Source organism: Coturnix japonica, chromosome 2 (assembly GCF_054131305.1).
Source record: "Coturnix japonica strain WE chromosome 2, WE-NBRP24, whole genome shotgun sequence".
Taxonomy (NCBI): domain Eukaryota; kingdom Metazoa; phylum Chordata; class Aves; order Galliformes; family Phasianidae; genus Coturnix; species Coturnix japonica.
This window is the reverse complement of record NC_140664.1, coordinates 65197319-65210815: the sequence shown is the minus strand read 5'-3', so window position 1 is coordinate 65210815 and position 13497 is coordinate 65197319. Positions and strand designations below refer to the sequence as shown.

At 38.2% G+C, this 13497-nt stretch overlaps 1 protein-coding gene across 11 annotated transcripts in view; it reads right to left on the bottom strand.

Annotated features, from left to right (window-relative positions):
• NFX1 (nuclear transcription factor, X-box binding 1) overlaps positions 1-13497 on the bottom strand; it is an 88448-nt gene that overhangs the window by 43002 nt on the left and 31949 nt on the right. For 6 of the 11 annotated variants that reach the window (XR_014943504.1, XR_014943506.1, XM_085540056.1 and 3 more), the window contains 8 exons: positions 13368-13487; positions 11768-11847; positions 11136-11366; positions 10766-10839; positions 8584-8685; positions 7657-7698; positions 5973-6071; positions 4281-4347 (listed from right to left, as the gene is read on the bottom strand). Coding sequence is in view for 5 of the 11 variants with exons in the window: in XM_085540056.1 (XP_085396182.1) it covers positions 4281-4347; positions 5973-6071; positions 7657-7698; positions 8584-8685; positions 10766-10839; positions 11136-11366; positions 11768-11847; positions 13368-13487 (815 nt within the window). In the remaining 6 variants the exon portion in view is untranslated. Of the gene's footprint in view, positions 1-1196; positions 1649-4280; positions 4348-5858; positions 5890-5972; positions 6072-6389; positions 6555-7656; positions 7699-8583; positions 8686-10765; positions 10840-11135; positions 11367-11767; positions 11848-13367; positions 13488-13497 lie in introns of those variants that run through there. The other 5 variants (XR_014943507.1, XR_014943509.1, XM_085540057.1 and 2 more) reach the window with 5 other exon arrangements.

The following is a 13497-nucleotide window of genomic DNA, read 5'->3' as shown; positions in this document are numbered from 1 at the left end:
CTGTTACCACTGCTGAGACACACCACCACGATGTCAGTGTGCTCACATGCACTGCTTGGTCTCCATAAATATTCAGCAAGTGTTGATGACTGTCAGTGACTGCAGTATTTTCCGCACATAGGATTTAAATTCCACCCTTCTTCACATGCCTTCCATGTCAGTCAAAATGCCCCCCTGCTGTCACCTGTTGCATGGCAATAAAAGGTAATGGAATATTGGCAGGAAGGTTCAACCTCTATTGCCATTCCACCAACATCTGCCTCTGATGCCGTGGGCCAATATAATAAAATAGGAGGCATTACTTCTGGAGAAGCCTTTGTAAAATGTATAATACTTTTAGTGTATGTATGTAACAAAACTTACTTTAATCTTCAATATTTTTTATTAAAACAAAAAAGCAACATAAAACTAGTGGGATATCTGACCTTGTTTACCTAATACATCAATCAATGGTTTGATGGAAGTGATTGCAATTTTAACGAGTTATCAAGGTGATCATCAGAGATTTTTGATGAATTTTTACTCTTCATGTACTTCCTTTTTGAAAACAGCTGTTCACAAATGTATGCACTGCCACACAGTGATAATTTGAATAAGCTGTGATTGTAAAGTGAGGAACATTTTCCTCTATTAAGATGATCTTATAAAAGTAAAGAGACATGAGAAGTTTTAAGTTGAGTACATGATTGTAATCATACAAATTCCACTTGAAAATATGCAGGTAATGTATTTATGCTGACCAAAAATGGGATTGCAAATATAAAAAAAACAAAACAACAACAACAAAAAAAACCCCATATTTTTGGCAATCTTGAAACCTGTTCTCAAATTCCTTTACCAGAATGGAAAGCACAGCAGCATATTTTTCTCTGTTCACATAACTGTATTTAGCCAGTGTATCAAAATACATAAAATTATTTGCCATAACTTGAATTGGAACTGCATTGCATCTTCCAACTTAATAAGCAGGAGGCATTACTTTCGGAGCAGCCTTCATACAGCATTAAATATTCTGATGCAAGTCCTCAGGTAAATTTTTATTTGCCTTCTAAAGACTTCATGAAAGCATGATATTAAACCTGCACATGTATTTCACAGGCTCCAAAGCTTAAGAATTCTGTCACTCATCTTTGTTGTTCAGAACAGAAAACTCTTCCCCTTTGAAATATAATTTGTCTCCTGGGGATTGCTTTTACCTTGCAAAATAGCAGCTCCCAGCAGTGTGAAGTGCAGAATTGTGCAGAACTCATCCTTGAGGATCCCATGTAACCCTAAGTTGTTCATCTTGATCACTATAGTAGCTTAAACAGCAAACAATTTGCCTTTTATATGGTGGTGGGAGCTGTCTTGGGCAGAGTGATAAGAGTTCTCAGTCCTTGGTGGTCCAAACATGGGTCAGCAAAACTGCTATGCTGGACTTCAAGAGGGTAGGCTTGGAACTGTTCAGGACACTGGTAGCAAAGGTGCCTTGGGAGTAAGTCTTGAAGGGCAAAGGGGTCCAAGAAGGCTGGACACTCCTCAAGAAATAAGTCTTAGAGGCACAGGAGCAGGCTGCCCCTGTCTGCCGCAAGATGAGCCTGTCAGGAACACCAGCATAGCAGAACAGGGAACTTACACTGAGACTCCAGGAAAAAAGAGAATTTACCTCCTGGGGAAGAAAGGACAGGCAACCTGGGTAGAGTACAAGGAAGTTGCTAGTACACAAAGGGAGAAAATCAGAAAGGCTAAAGCCTAATGTGAGCTCAACCAGGCCACTGCAGTAATGGACAACAAAAGATGTTTTCACAAATAAATATTAAGAGGAGAACAAAGGAGTATCAGAATAAACCCCCCACAGTTCAGGTGGAAATAGTAAAGAGACCTGCTACTCCACCTGGACTGTCACAAGTTCATAAGGCCAGATGGAATCTACCCAAAGGTACTGAGGCAGCAGGCAGAGGTGATGGTCAAGCCACTTTCCACCATCTGTCAGTGGTCCTGGTCAACCAGAAATGTTTCAGAGGACATGAGACCTGCTAATGTGATCCCTATTTATAAGAAGGGTTCTAAGGAGAATAAACTATTTAGTGCACAGTATTAGTGGTAGGTGGACAGTTGGACTAGATGATCTTAGAGATCTTTTTGAACCCTAATAATTCTGTGATCCTTTTGGTCAGATAGGGAAAGTCACGACTGTTTTGTTTTACAGTTTTAATTCCCTTCTGCAATGTATACTCTCCTTTCAATACACACTCAATAGTCTGTTTGTAGAATCTTAACAGTTGGTTACTGTCATGGTTTTGTGATTTTTATTGTTGGCATTTTACACCATAACATCACATAAAGCATTGGGAATTAAAGACTTAATGTTCCAGTTCCGTGGACCACTGTTTCTGGGTGCTCTGTTCTCAGAGGGGGAAAGGAGGGAATGCATTGCCCAGTAGACTTCATGCCCAGAGGAAGAAAGAGCTTCTGGCAGGTCACCAGCCAATCTCTTCATTCACTGCCAGGGAGCACACACGTTCCCGTGCTCTCAACTATAGTCTAAGTAGTAAGGCCTTGGTTTTGGACACTCTCTCATTTTGTTTGTTTTTTTGGCCTCAGTTCCAATTGTATCATACTCTACTGTGTTATCTTGCATTGTGAGATCACACTAACATTCCTCCTCAGATCACTGCAGCTTCTCTGTTTTTAGACCCATCTATTATCTCCCTGATCTTTCCCCTCTTCCCCTCTTCCAGAGCACAGATCCACAAGTTCTCTGCCTCATCAGTCATGGGACTGGGCCAGACTGGCCTGTAAATGGTTGACACTTTTCCTTTCCCCCTCTTTCCTTTTTTTTCCAGGACCTGCTGTCCCCATGTCACAGATGCAGATCTAGAGATAACTCCGTGAGAGTTACTGCTGTGAATTAAACATTAGAGATATTCTTCAGCTCTCCTGTCCTCTTCTTCCACCTTTTTTTTTCTTTTTTTTTTCTTTAAATCACTAATTAACTCTATGTTACAAATTAGAGCTCTGTGGTTCAAGCAGTCATAAGCAGAAGAAAGAAAAAGGACACCAATACTGATAAAAAAGGTTACTGTTTCTTGAACTAAGGGAACTGGGGATACTGTGGTCTATTATTCAAACTTCATGTATCAGTTCAGGCATGGTGATGCACCATGACAGGAATATGTGCTAAGGAGGCAGGCCTGAAGGCAGAATTTTGCTTTTACTAAAGGCCTATGATTTTGTCTGTAGTATAGACCTCTTTAGGTACACTGGAGTCGGCCAGAGAACTGTGACTGAATCCAAGTTCCCTTCTAGAAAGAGGACTGCTACATCCATCAAATGTTGGAAAACATCCATAGATTTGTAAGAAACTTCTACAAAAGGGATCAGGAGAAACTAGGGCTTTCATTCCCAAAATCTAAGTCATTAAACACCACGTTTATGATTAATAACTTGTCAGTGGAGATTCAAAAATGATTGGTCATGCATTACAGAATCATAGAATTGTAGGGGTTGGAATGGGCCTCTGGAGATCATCAAGTCCAACCCCCCTGCTAAAGCCTAGAATAGGCTATAAAGAAAAGCAGGTTTTGAATACCCATCCATTTTAGATATTTGTAAGTGTTGACTGGAATCCCCCGCCCTCAGTCTTCTCTGGGCTAAAAAGTCCCAAGCCTTTCCTCATAAAAGATGTTCTGGTCCCCTAGTAATCTTTACAAGACTCCACACTGGACTGCTCCAGTAGTTCCCTGTCTTTCTTGAACTGGAGAGCCCAGAACTGGACACAGTACCCCAGATGTGGCCTCACCCAGGCAGATCATTCTTGATGAACCTCATAAGGTTCCTCCCCGCCCCAAAACTCTTCAGACTGGCCAGGTCTCACTGAAATGCAGCACAGCCTGCTAACAGTGGCTAACAGTGTGTTAGCAACTCCTCCCAGCATTATATCATTAGCAAACATGCTGAGGGTCCAGGTCATTGATGAAAATGTTATCACAACCCTTAACAGTGACGCATTGAAGTCTGACACTATTTGAACCTTAATTTAAACAAAAACCCCACAATTAAAAACCAAAAAACAAAAAACCAAAGAACTACCACTTTGTTGCAATAGAAGTGATCCCCAAAATGTGCATCCTAAGCTTTTTTCTGTTTATAATTAAAAATACGCATTCAAAGAGTCAAAAACTATTTAGTGTTAATTCTTAGCTACTAGTGTTAAAGCTTAATATTAACATTATTCAGATTCCCCCCAAACTGGACAAAACTGCTCCTTTCAATAACTCAAGGAACACCCAAATACTGACCTTATTCACAGCTTCCACAAGCATTCTCATCTCCTTCTCAACATCACTGACAAATTTTAAATCTTTCCTGCAAGAACAATATACTAGGTAAATGAGGCAACTGAATGTACAAAGATGCAATGACTTTATTTTTTTAACATTATTTTTACCAACAACAAAATTAAAGATCTCAATTAACTCAGGCAAATACAAGAGTTTAGAGTGCACTTTGGTTTACACATAACTCAGTCGGCATTTTAAAGTGTTCATTTGTGTCATCACTACTATGAAAATCTTAAATTATTTTCCCCTCAAGCCTTGGAAACCAGCATAAAATTCTACTGTCAGAGTAGAATCTGTCAGAGTGAGCTTTACACTCTGTTTTTAAATAAGCAGATAAACTAACTTCAAGAGTAAGGTTGAAATTTGTTAGCACATCATCTTCACACAGAAAAAGGGTACCTGAGGATTTCCTACCCCAAAGTTAGTAATAAATAAAATTACTTCTTCAAAGGCACTGCTTCATAGTGAGACAACATTATTTTGTGAATTATGACTGAATTTCATCAACCAAAGCTACAGCTGCTGAAGTGAAGGTATGACCAAAGGATCAAGCGGTCTCAAGCAAATATGCAAAATGACAATGCTGAGTAGCTTGTCTACCAAAATCACTGTATCAGTGCTAAAATGGACTCAGCCTATTATTGGAAAACCTTCGAAATTTTATAACAGGTCCCCATTCATCAAATGAGTAAGACACTGAATGGAGTTACCAGAAATCCTGAGAAAAGTATTATATAACTTAGAGAATTCCAAAAAACAGACTGTAGGATTTGATGTTTATGGTTAAAAACAAGGGTCACTGCAGACATCTAGGCTATGAAACAAAGTCAGCATGCGCACCATGAGATTTTGGAAGGAATGCTAACAAAAATTAGTAGCTAAAAAAAACCAAAAACTGATCAATTCAGAACATACTTAAATCCAGAGTCCAGAAATAAACACTGGAGGGAAAGTCAAATGTTTCACCAACTGATGAAAGACCATCAAGAGTGATCAATAAAAAAAACATCGAAGCCTTAGCTCTACAATTTGAAGTTTGCTGCTGACATAAATTCAGATCTGCTAATTCAGGGAGAAACTAATTTATATTGCAGACTATAGCAAGATAAATGAAATTCAATATTCCAGTGTGCAAAATCATTTAAGACTATCAAATCCTTTTGCTTAGGGCCAAAACTCAGTGAGAAGAATAGCTTGAGCGCTTTATTTTACTTTGAGAATCAGTTTACCAATATAAAGCAGCTAAGAAGGAAATGCAAGTAAAACCGTAGAATGAAGCAACAGAAATACTTTCATAAATTAAATACAGAAGTACTGCAACTATTTTTTAAGGCATCTGGACCATAAGACAGGACTCTGGTCAATTCTAAACACTGCAGAATGTGTAGAAAATAGCTAACAGGAAAACATTAGTCATTTGAAAAACACAAAACTAAAAATGTTTGTTTAACGTAGCAAGGTGAAGTCTAGATGAGATGATTGTACTCAAAAGAAAAACAGAGCATACATGAGGGAAATATATACAAGATACTTAACAGTAAGAAAGTGAAAATCTGTATCTTGGTTTCTGAAAGAGAACAGAATCATGATCAATTTTCCATCTTGCCCTCTACAATGTTTATCTGCGACACCCATTATCAAAACACATACCTGGCATCCTCTTTTAAAAGGTCACTATATTTTGGTCCAGAAGAACGAGTATTAAAAGGGTCAGAATTACCATCTATTTCAAGGGCATCAGCAAGGCGCCTAACCCAAGAGAAAAAAAAAAAAAAAGGCAAAAACACCACACATAAGCGAACAAAACAAAATAAAACCAACCTGAAACATTTATTCCCTGGAGAGTAGAGGTGAGTTACCAGTACAGATAAACAGCATATAAAATATCAGATTTTATATGTTCGATACTAATGTTAAGGACTCTTCAATATACTATACTATTAAATTTCAGATAGCTCAATATAGATCCCTATTTGTGGCAAATGGAGTAAAACCCAACAAGCAACTGATCACAGGTGGTGCTACCCAGCAGTCAATATTAAGTCTTAATATTGTTTTGTTTAGTACCTTGTTTAGTCTTGTTTAGTACCTTTATTGATGACCTGGATGAGGGCACTGAGTGCATCCATAGTAAGTTTGCATATGACATCAAGTTGGGAGGAAATCTCAGTCTGCCTGTGTGTAGGTAGGCACTTCAGAGGGATCTGGATAGACTGGATTGATGGGCTGAGGCTAATGGGATGAAGTTCAACAAGATCAAGTGTCGGGTCCTGTACTTTGGCCACAACAACACCAAGCAATATTACATGCTTAGAGCAGAGTGGCCAGAAGTCTGTGTGGCAGAAACAGACCTGGGGTTGTTGGTTGACACTCAGCTAAACATGAGCCATTGGTATGCCCTGGTGGCCAAGAAGACTAATGACATTCTGGCTTGTATGAGAAACAGTGTAGCCAGAAGGTCCAGGGATGTCATTGTCCCCCCCTTCCCCCCAAACCACTAAGCTCTGAGGAGGCCACACTTTGAGTTCTGAGCACTGTGTTTGGTTTTGGGACCCTCACTACAAGAAACACATCGGAGCCCTGGAGTGTGTCCAGAGAAGGGCAACAAAGCTGGTGAGGGTTCTGGAGTAAAAGCCATATGAGGAGAGGCTGAGAGAACTGGGATTGTTCAGTTTGGAGAAGGGAAGGCTCAGGAGAGACCCTATCGCTCTCTACAACTACCTGAAAGGACGCTGCAGTGAGCTGGGGATCAGCCTCTTCTCCCATGTAACTAACAATAGGACTAGAGGGAATGGCCTCAAGTTATTAACCCTACAGAGGGATCTGGACAGGCTGGATTGCTGGGCTGAAGCCAATGAGATGAGATTCAACAAGACCAAGTGCTGGGTCCTGCACTTTGGCCACAGCAACTCCAGACAATGTTACAGGCTTGGAAAAATATGTAGAAGAAACAGATCTGGAGTTATTTGTCAATGCTTGCCTGAACATAAGCCAGCAGTGTGCCCAGGTAGGGCAGTGACATCCTGGCTTGTATCACAAGTAGGTTTGCCAGCAGAAGTTAAGTGATCAGTCCTCTGTATTCACCCATGCTGAGGACACACCTTGAGTACTGTGTTCAGTTTTGGGCTCAATACAAGAAACACATCAAGGCCCTGGAGCGAGTCCTGAGAAGGGCACAGAAACTGGTGAAGGGTCTGGAGCACAGGCCTTATGAAGAGCAGCTGAGGGAGCTAGGATTGTTTAGTTTGGAGAAGAGGAGGCTCACATTTTCACACTGCATTAACTTACTAAATCTGGAGTCTTTTGGAAAAAGGCAAGTAAAGTTGTTGCCCACCTGTTCCTCTGAAGAGCTAAACATTCTTCATCACACTGCAACCTGAATTAAGAAAAAAAACAATTAGATTCACAGCTTCCCCTCACACTTTTCAACTAGTCTTTTGCTGTCATATTATCACAGCCTAAACATAAGAAGAACATATGAGAGTAACGTACTGTATAATATCAGATAACAGAGCTAATAACAGATTAGATTTTAATACATATAACAGATTTTACACAGGACCAAAGGGTGTCCAACAAAGGGCTGAAAAGGATTATGAATGGACTGCAGTACCTGAGAAATGTTGAGAGAACTGAGATCGTTAAGTCTAGAGAAGATTGGCAAAGATCTTAACAATTTATCTAAATCCCTCAAAGGGAAGGTGCAAAGAGAACAGACTCAGGTTCTTTTCAGTAGCATTCAGAGCCAAGACAAGAGACATTGGGCACATACTGAGACACATGAAGTTCCTTCCGATCATTGAGAAATACAAGTATGTATATATAATATAAATATATATATAGGTGCAGGTGACTGAGCACTGGCACAGGTTGTCCAGAGCAGCTGAGCAGTCTCTGTCCCTAGTGTCTAGTAGGCCCTGCTTCTAGACTCCAGAGCAAGGAGTGGGGACCAGTTGAATTCCAGAAGTTCCCTCCAACATCAATCATTCTGCAATTCTGAGTCTAATGACAGAAACTCTGAAACCAATACGATGTTCAATATGTAATTATAACAAGAAGCTAAGCAATGATAGAGAGTTCAGTCTACATTAAAGCAAAAACAAATAAAAAATACTAAAACATTCTAACAGCAGTATTAAAATAGAGCCAAGTCATTGTAAGTCTTTTAACCAGGATTCTACTGATAATACCATGCATTTTCCAAGTCACCTATTCTTCATGTACTCACAAGGATTTCATGTTTCTACAAGCCTGTCCTTACCTGGCCTGCTTCATTTCCTTTTTTGTAATAAGTCTGCTGATTTCCACTGAATCTCCAAGCTGCAGATCTGTTAACTTAGTGGCTATAGATATAGCAGCTATTCTGAAAAAGAAGCATATTCATTTTCATTAGATCTTGCAAATAGTATATAAAGCTCAACATTTAAATATCCAGATAGAAGAAGAAAATAAACATGCTTCCTTGTAAGACTACAGATCTGAAATCTAGTTCTAAATCACTTAGTTTTAGAATATTTATCTACTAACATAGGTTAAAAGGTTACTTTCATTTATGTAAGTAACAGACTTGCTTCTTTATGAAATAATTCAGAGCAACATTTTTAAGTCTAAACTAGACAGTGTGAATACTCTTTCTTCTTACTCGCTTAATACTGAAACTGTACCTGAACATGTAGGTTTAACAGAATCACGAACGTGATTCTTTTTTAACTGTATGCAACTACAACCTACACATTTATAATTACTTTAAAGTTTACCTAGAAAATATTGATGATGCAAGCCAAATGAAATGCCTATTGAAACTTACAGCTTTCTTTATAAAGCTTAATCATTCCCATTAATAGCAAGCCTTTCTAGTCTCATTTTCTTGATAAAATTTCTATGAATAAAATATACTGTACATTTTAAATTGAGTCATATCTTATATGTCTTGAAATCCCACATCTAAAATTATATCATCTGAACAAACTGTCTTTCCTGATAATTCTCAGATAAAATAATATGTTAATCTCCAAACACTTCACACAACATACAGAAAACAACTATTCACACATCAAGAAGGACAATCATATTACATTATAAATAGTAGCACTGAGACACACTACCCACTTCAAATTTATCAGGTTGCGACGAAGTTACATCACATGGTTAATTTGTTGGTAATATCAGTTAATGTCAAGTCAGAGAATTAAATGTGTGAACAAAGAGATATAAACGCTTTAAACTGACCAGTAGTTCATTTCCTTCCTATTCACTTGGCTTATACACACAAAGACTCTCACTGACTTCAAATACACCATTTTCCCTGTACAGGTATTTCAGGAGTGCTTGAGGCTCAAGTGGTGGAAATATAACAAGCTTCCAAGACGTATCTTGTAACACAGTTATGATCCAGCTTATCATTAACAACAAGCTCACACCAATTCCATGTTGGGCCAATCTTTTGGCTTGTATTAGTAGTGGGAAAAAAAAAATCATAAAAATCACACCATTCCTGTATGCCTACTTACTATTGTTCTTTAATGCTTCTGATTAGCACATTTTCACAGTACAAAGAACCTATTACCTAGATGCTAAGCCACCTTCTGAAAACTTTTGGGCACTGATCAGTAAGAAAAGCAATACATTCTCAAGCTGGGATAGTTTCTCAAATAACAGAGCTGAAATAAATCATTAGGAAGCTTTCTTTGAAAGACAAGCAGTATCTATGTCTGCTCTCTCCTATAAACTGGTACCTAAAGTACAATTTTTGTTGTATTTCAACCCTCCAAATTATTTTTCTATTCCCTCTCAATCACAGCCACAGAGTAAAAAGAAGCTATTGCCTATATATTGGTACTTCTACTTCATAACTTCCAAAGTTCAACTTGATTCTTGTTTCCTTTGCCCTCTGACATAAGAAAAATAAATGTAGTTTAGAAATTGAATTTAGAGACCAATTTATTGGGGGGAAAAAAAGAGTTAAGTAGGACTCAGCTTGCATACTGTAAACCCAGATTTAGATATTAAGAACCAGTCAGTGAAAATCTAAAAGGTTATTCAACTATCTAAATTTAGCTGTCTATTTCAGCTTTATCACTCTTTAGACTCCATCATCTGCAGTGACTAGATTCCATCAGACATTAATGGGAATTTTAACAGTAACTCGCACATGGACTGTTAGATTCTATCACCTACATTCAGATGTCTGAATTAGAATTCCACAGATGGGAAATTCAAGATGTGACATGCCAACAGTTACAGACTGACAGTGAAAAGAGAAATGTGATGCAGTACAGCTTGGCTGGTATGGAAGCCCAGAGGAACAGGAAAAAAAGAATCTGTAGGTATAAGAATTAAAGAAGGGTGAAAAACTTTGTGAATGAGATATATTGCCAATACTGAAATCCAATCAAACTGTAAAGATCCAGTAACAGAAGTAAAAGAATTACTGTAGTACAAACCTCTGATAAGTATTAGATGCTTCTGAGCAAATCATACTCTCCTTTCTTCTTCCACATTCACACTGAAGTTCAACCTGTTGCATTACACAAACAACAGTTGGTTTAAACTTTTTCTTTTTTTTTTTTTTGTTCAGGGAGGGAAGTGAGAGAGGTGAATTGCACTCGTACTGGAATAGTGACTACACTAATGATAAACAATTAAAAAACAAAACGAACACACTTCACCCCATCATTCGATATTTTAAGCTTCTATTGACAGCATAACATCTGTGCTATTAAATGTCACTTTTTAAAACTATTGTTTTTGACTGGTAGTTAAATTATACTACTTGCTAGTGAATTTGCAGTTAATTTTCAGTGAGCATCTCACCTTTGCACCGCAGGATGTTGTTGGGCAGGATGAAGAAGGATGACACGGAGCCATACAGGGATGATTACAATAAAGTCTTGGAATAACACATGGCTGTTTACACTCCTCATCTATAAGACATTCCCCTTTATGACAGATTCTTTTACATCTGTGCATTCCACACTTTAGCATTTGATTGCAGCGAAGTCCACAGGAAATGTCAGTGAGATGACAGGGAATATTGCTTCGCAGCTGAAACAGGGGAGAAGACAGATGACAAAAGAAAATCAATAATCATAACAGCAAAACTCAAAGCATTTCTATTGTTCACACCTTTATTTGGCATTATTCACACAAGAAATGTAATACTACATACCAGGACAAAGACTGTGTTCTTTACGTCATAATCCATTAATATCAGTAGGAATACACATGGCATAAAAAATAACTTTTCCTATTTAATCATATTAAATACTAACTGCAGTAATATATTCCAATTTCAAAGAAGCCTTGAAAATACAACTCAACAGTCTTAGAAACTGACATATCACATGGTTATCCCTTAAGTTACATAAACATAGAAGTATATCCTGAACTTCAATAACTATTTTCAAGCTATACGTTATTAAGAATAAAAAAACACTAAGACTTACTTCATGTTTGCCCATACACCATTTCTGAGTGAGATAGGTACAGGGTGGACACTTCTCCTCACTATGGCATGAATGGTACACTGCAGCCACAGATTAAAAAACAGTTTTATTACCATACTTCAGTCAAATACCTTAAAAGAGACATTATGAATTAATACATGTGAGTTGGTATTTCATCAGTACACAATTTATGAGAGGAAAGATGCTTCATGCAAGGATAATTTGTTTTTTAAAATAGCATTTAAAAATTACAATGGCAGGTTTTTAGGTGAATATTCTTCTGCATTTTCAAAACTAAATAGCAGAGAATAGAAAACATTCATAACTTCTGAGAGGGATTACACTATTAGACAGAATATAACAAAGCATATCTGTCCAACCTGTGCTACAGCACAGGTTTTCGGTCAGTGTAATTTTAAGGAACTCAGAAACCAACTATTCACTACTGTCCTATTCTTTCAGTAGAGCACATTATCTCTAAGTAAACGAAACATTTAATGCAGGCATGACCAACATGTGGCTGGCAGGCTGCATGCAGCCCACTCGCCACTATGAAGGTGGAAGCTCTTCACCACGAGTGGTTCCAGGCACACACTCGTTGCTCAACAACAATCAAACTAACAGTGCAATGTCAACAATGTGTTAACTAAAATCAGGGCATGGGGAGACCTCCCTCCCAGAGGAAAAATATCCCTCGCTTCCCAGTTACACCTTATTCATGCCATTGCTTTTTGGCAATTTGGCAATTTTGGCTTTATGGGGGCTGCTCCAAAAGTAATGTCTCCTGTTTTATTATGTCAACCCATGACATCAAAGGTGGATGCTGGTGGTATTGCAGAAGAGGCTGATCGTTCCCACCAATATTCTGTAACACTTAGTTTCCATGTGACAGATGGCAGCAGAGGGGCAATCCAACAAAATGGAGTCTGACATCCAAGTGCATATGAAGCAAAGGCGTGTCAGTGAATTCCTCCATGCAGAAAAAATGGCACCCACTGACATTCATCAACATTTGCTGAATGTTTATGGAAACCAAAAAGTGGATGTGAGCATAGTGGGGCACTGGGTGGTTTGTTTCAGCAGTGGTGATAATGGGTTGCCTCCACTAGCACAGATTTTCATGAGCTTGCATGCAGGCTATTGTTCATTGCTGGTGAAAACACATAGCTAATGGTGATGACTATTTTGAAAAAGTGTGACTGTTTTCTTTGTATCAGCTGTAGTTTCCATGGAAATAAATAAGAGGCACTACTTTTGGAGAAACTCATGGATACGCAGCCCAAGACAATTCCTCTTTATCCAATGCAGCTCAGGCAAGCCAAAAGGTCAGACATTCACGGTTTAATGTGTTGTGACTATTAATGATGTCTAAGTATTGCTATCTGGATCAGAAAGAATAATGTATTGTTTTATGAGTTAAAAGTACCACTACAGTTATTCACAACAAATTTTTAGTTAGTTTTTAAGTATAGAATTTTGAAAATTATATTAAATCACTACAAAAAATAGCTAACAAATGTGTAAATATATTTTCAAACAGACCCATGTACGCTTTACAATGTTTTGAATTATTTTTTTTCAACTGAATAGCTTGACTTACCTGGATGATCACAGTCATGTGGCCTGGTGCATGTTTTTTTGCACTCTGGTGGCTGAGTGCCACAAGGAACAGGGGGGTAAATCACTGATTCTCCACAGTAACAAGTCAATTCATCAAAACCTGAGAAACC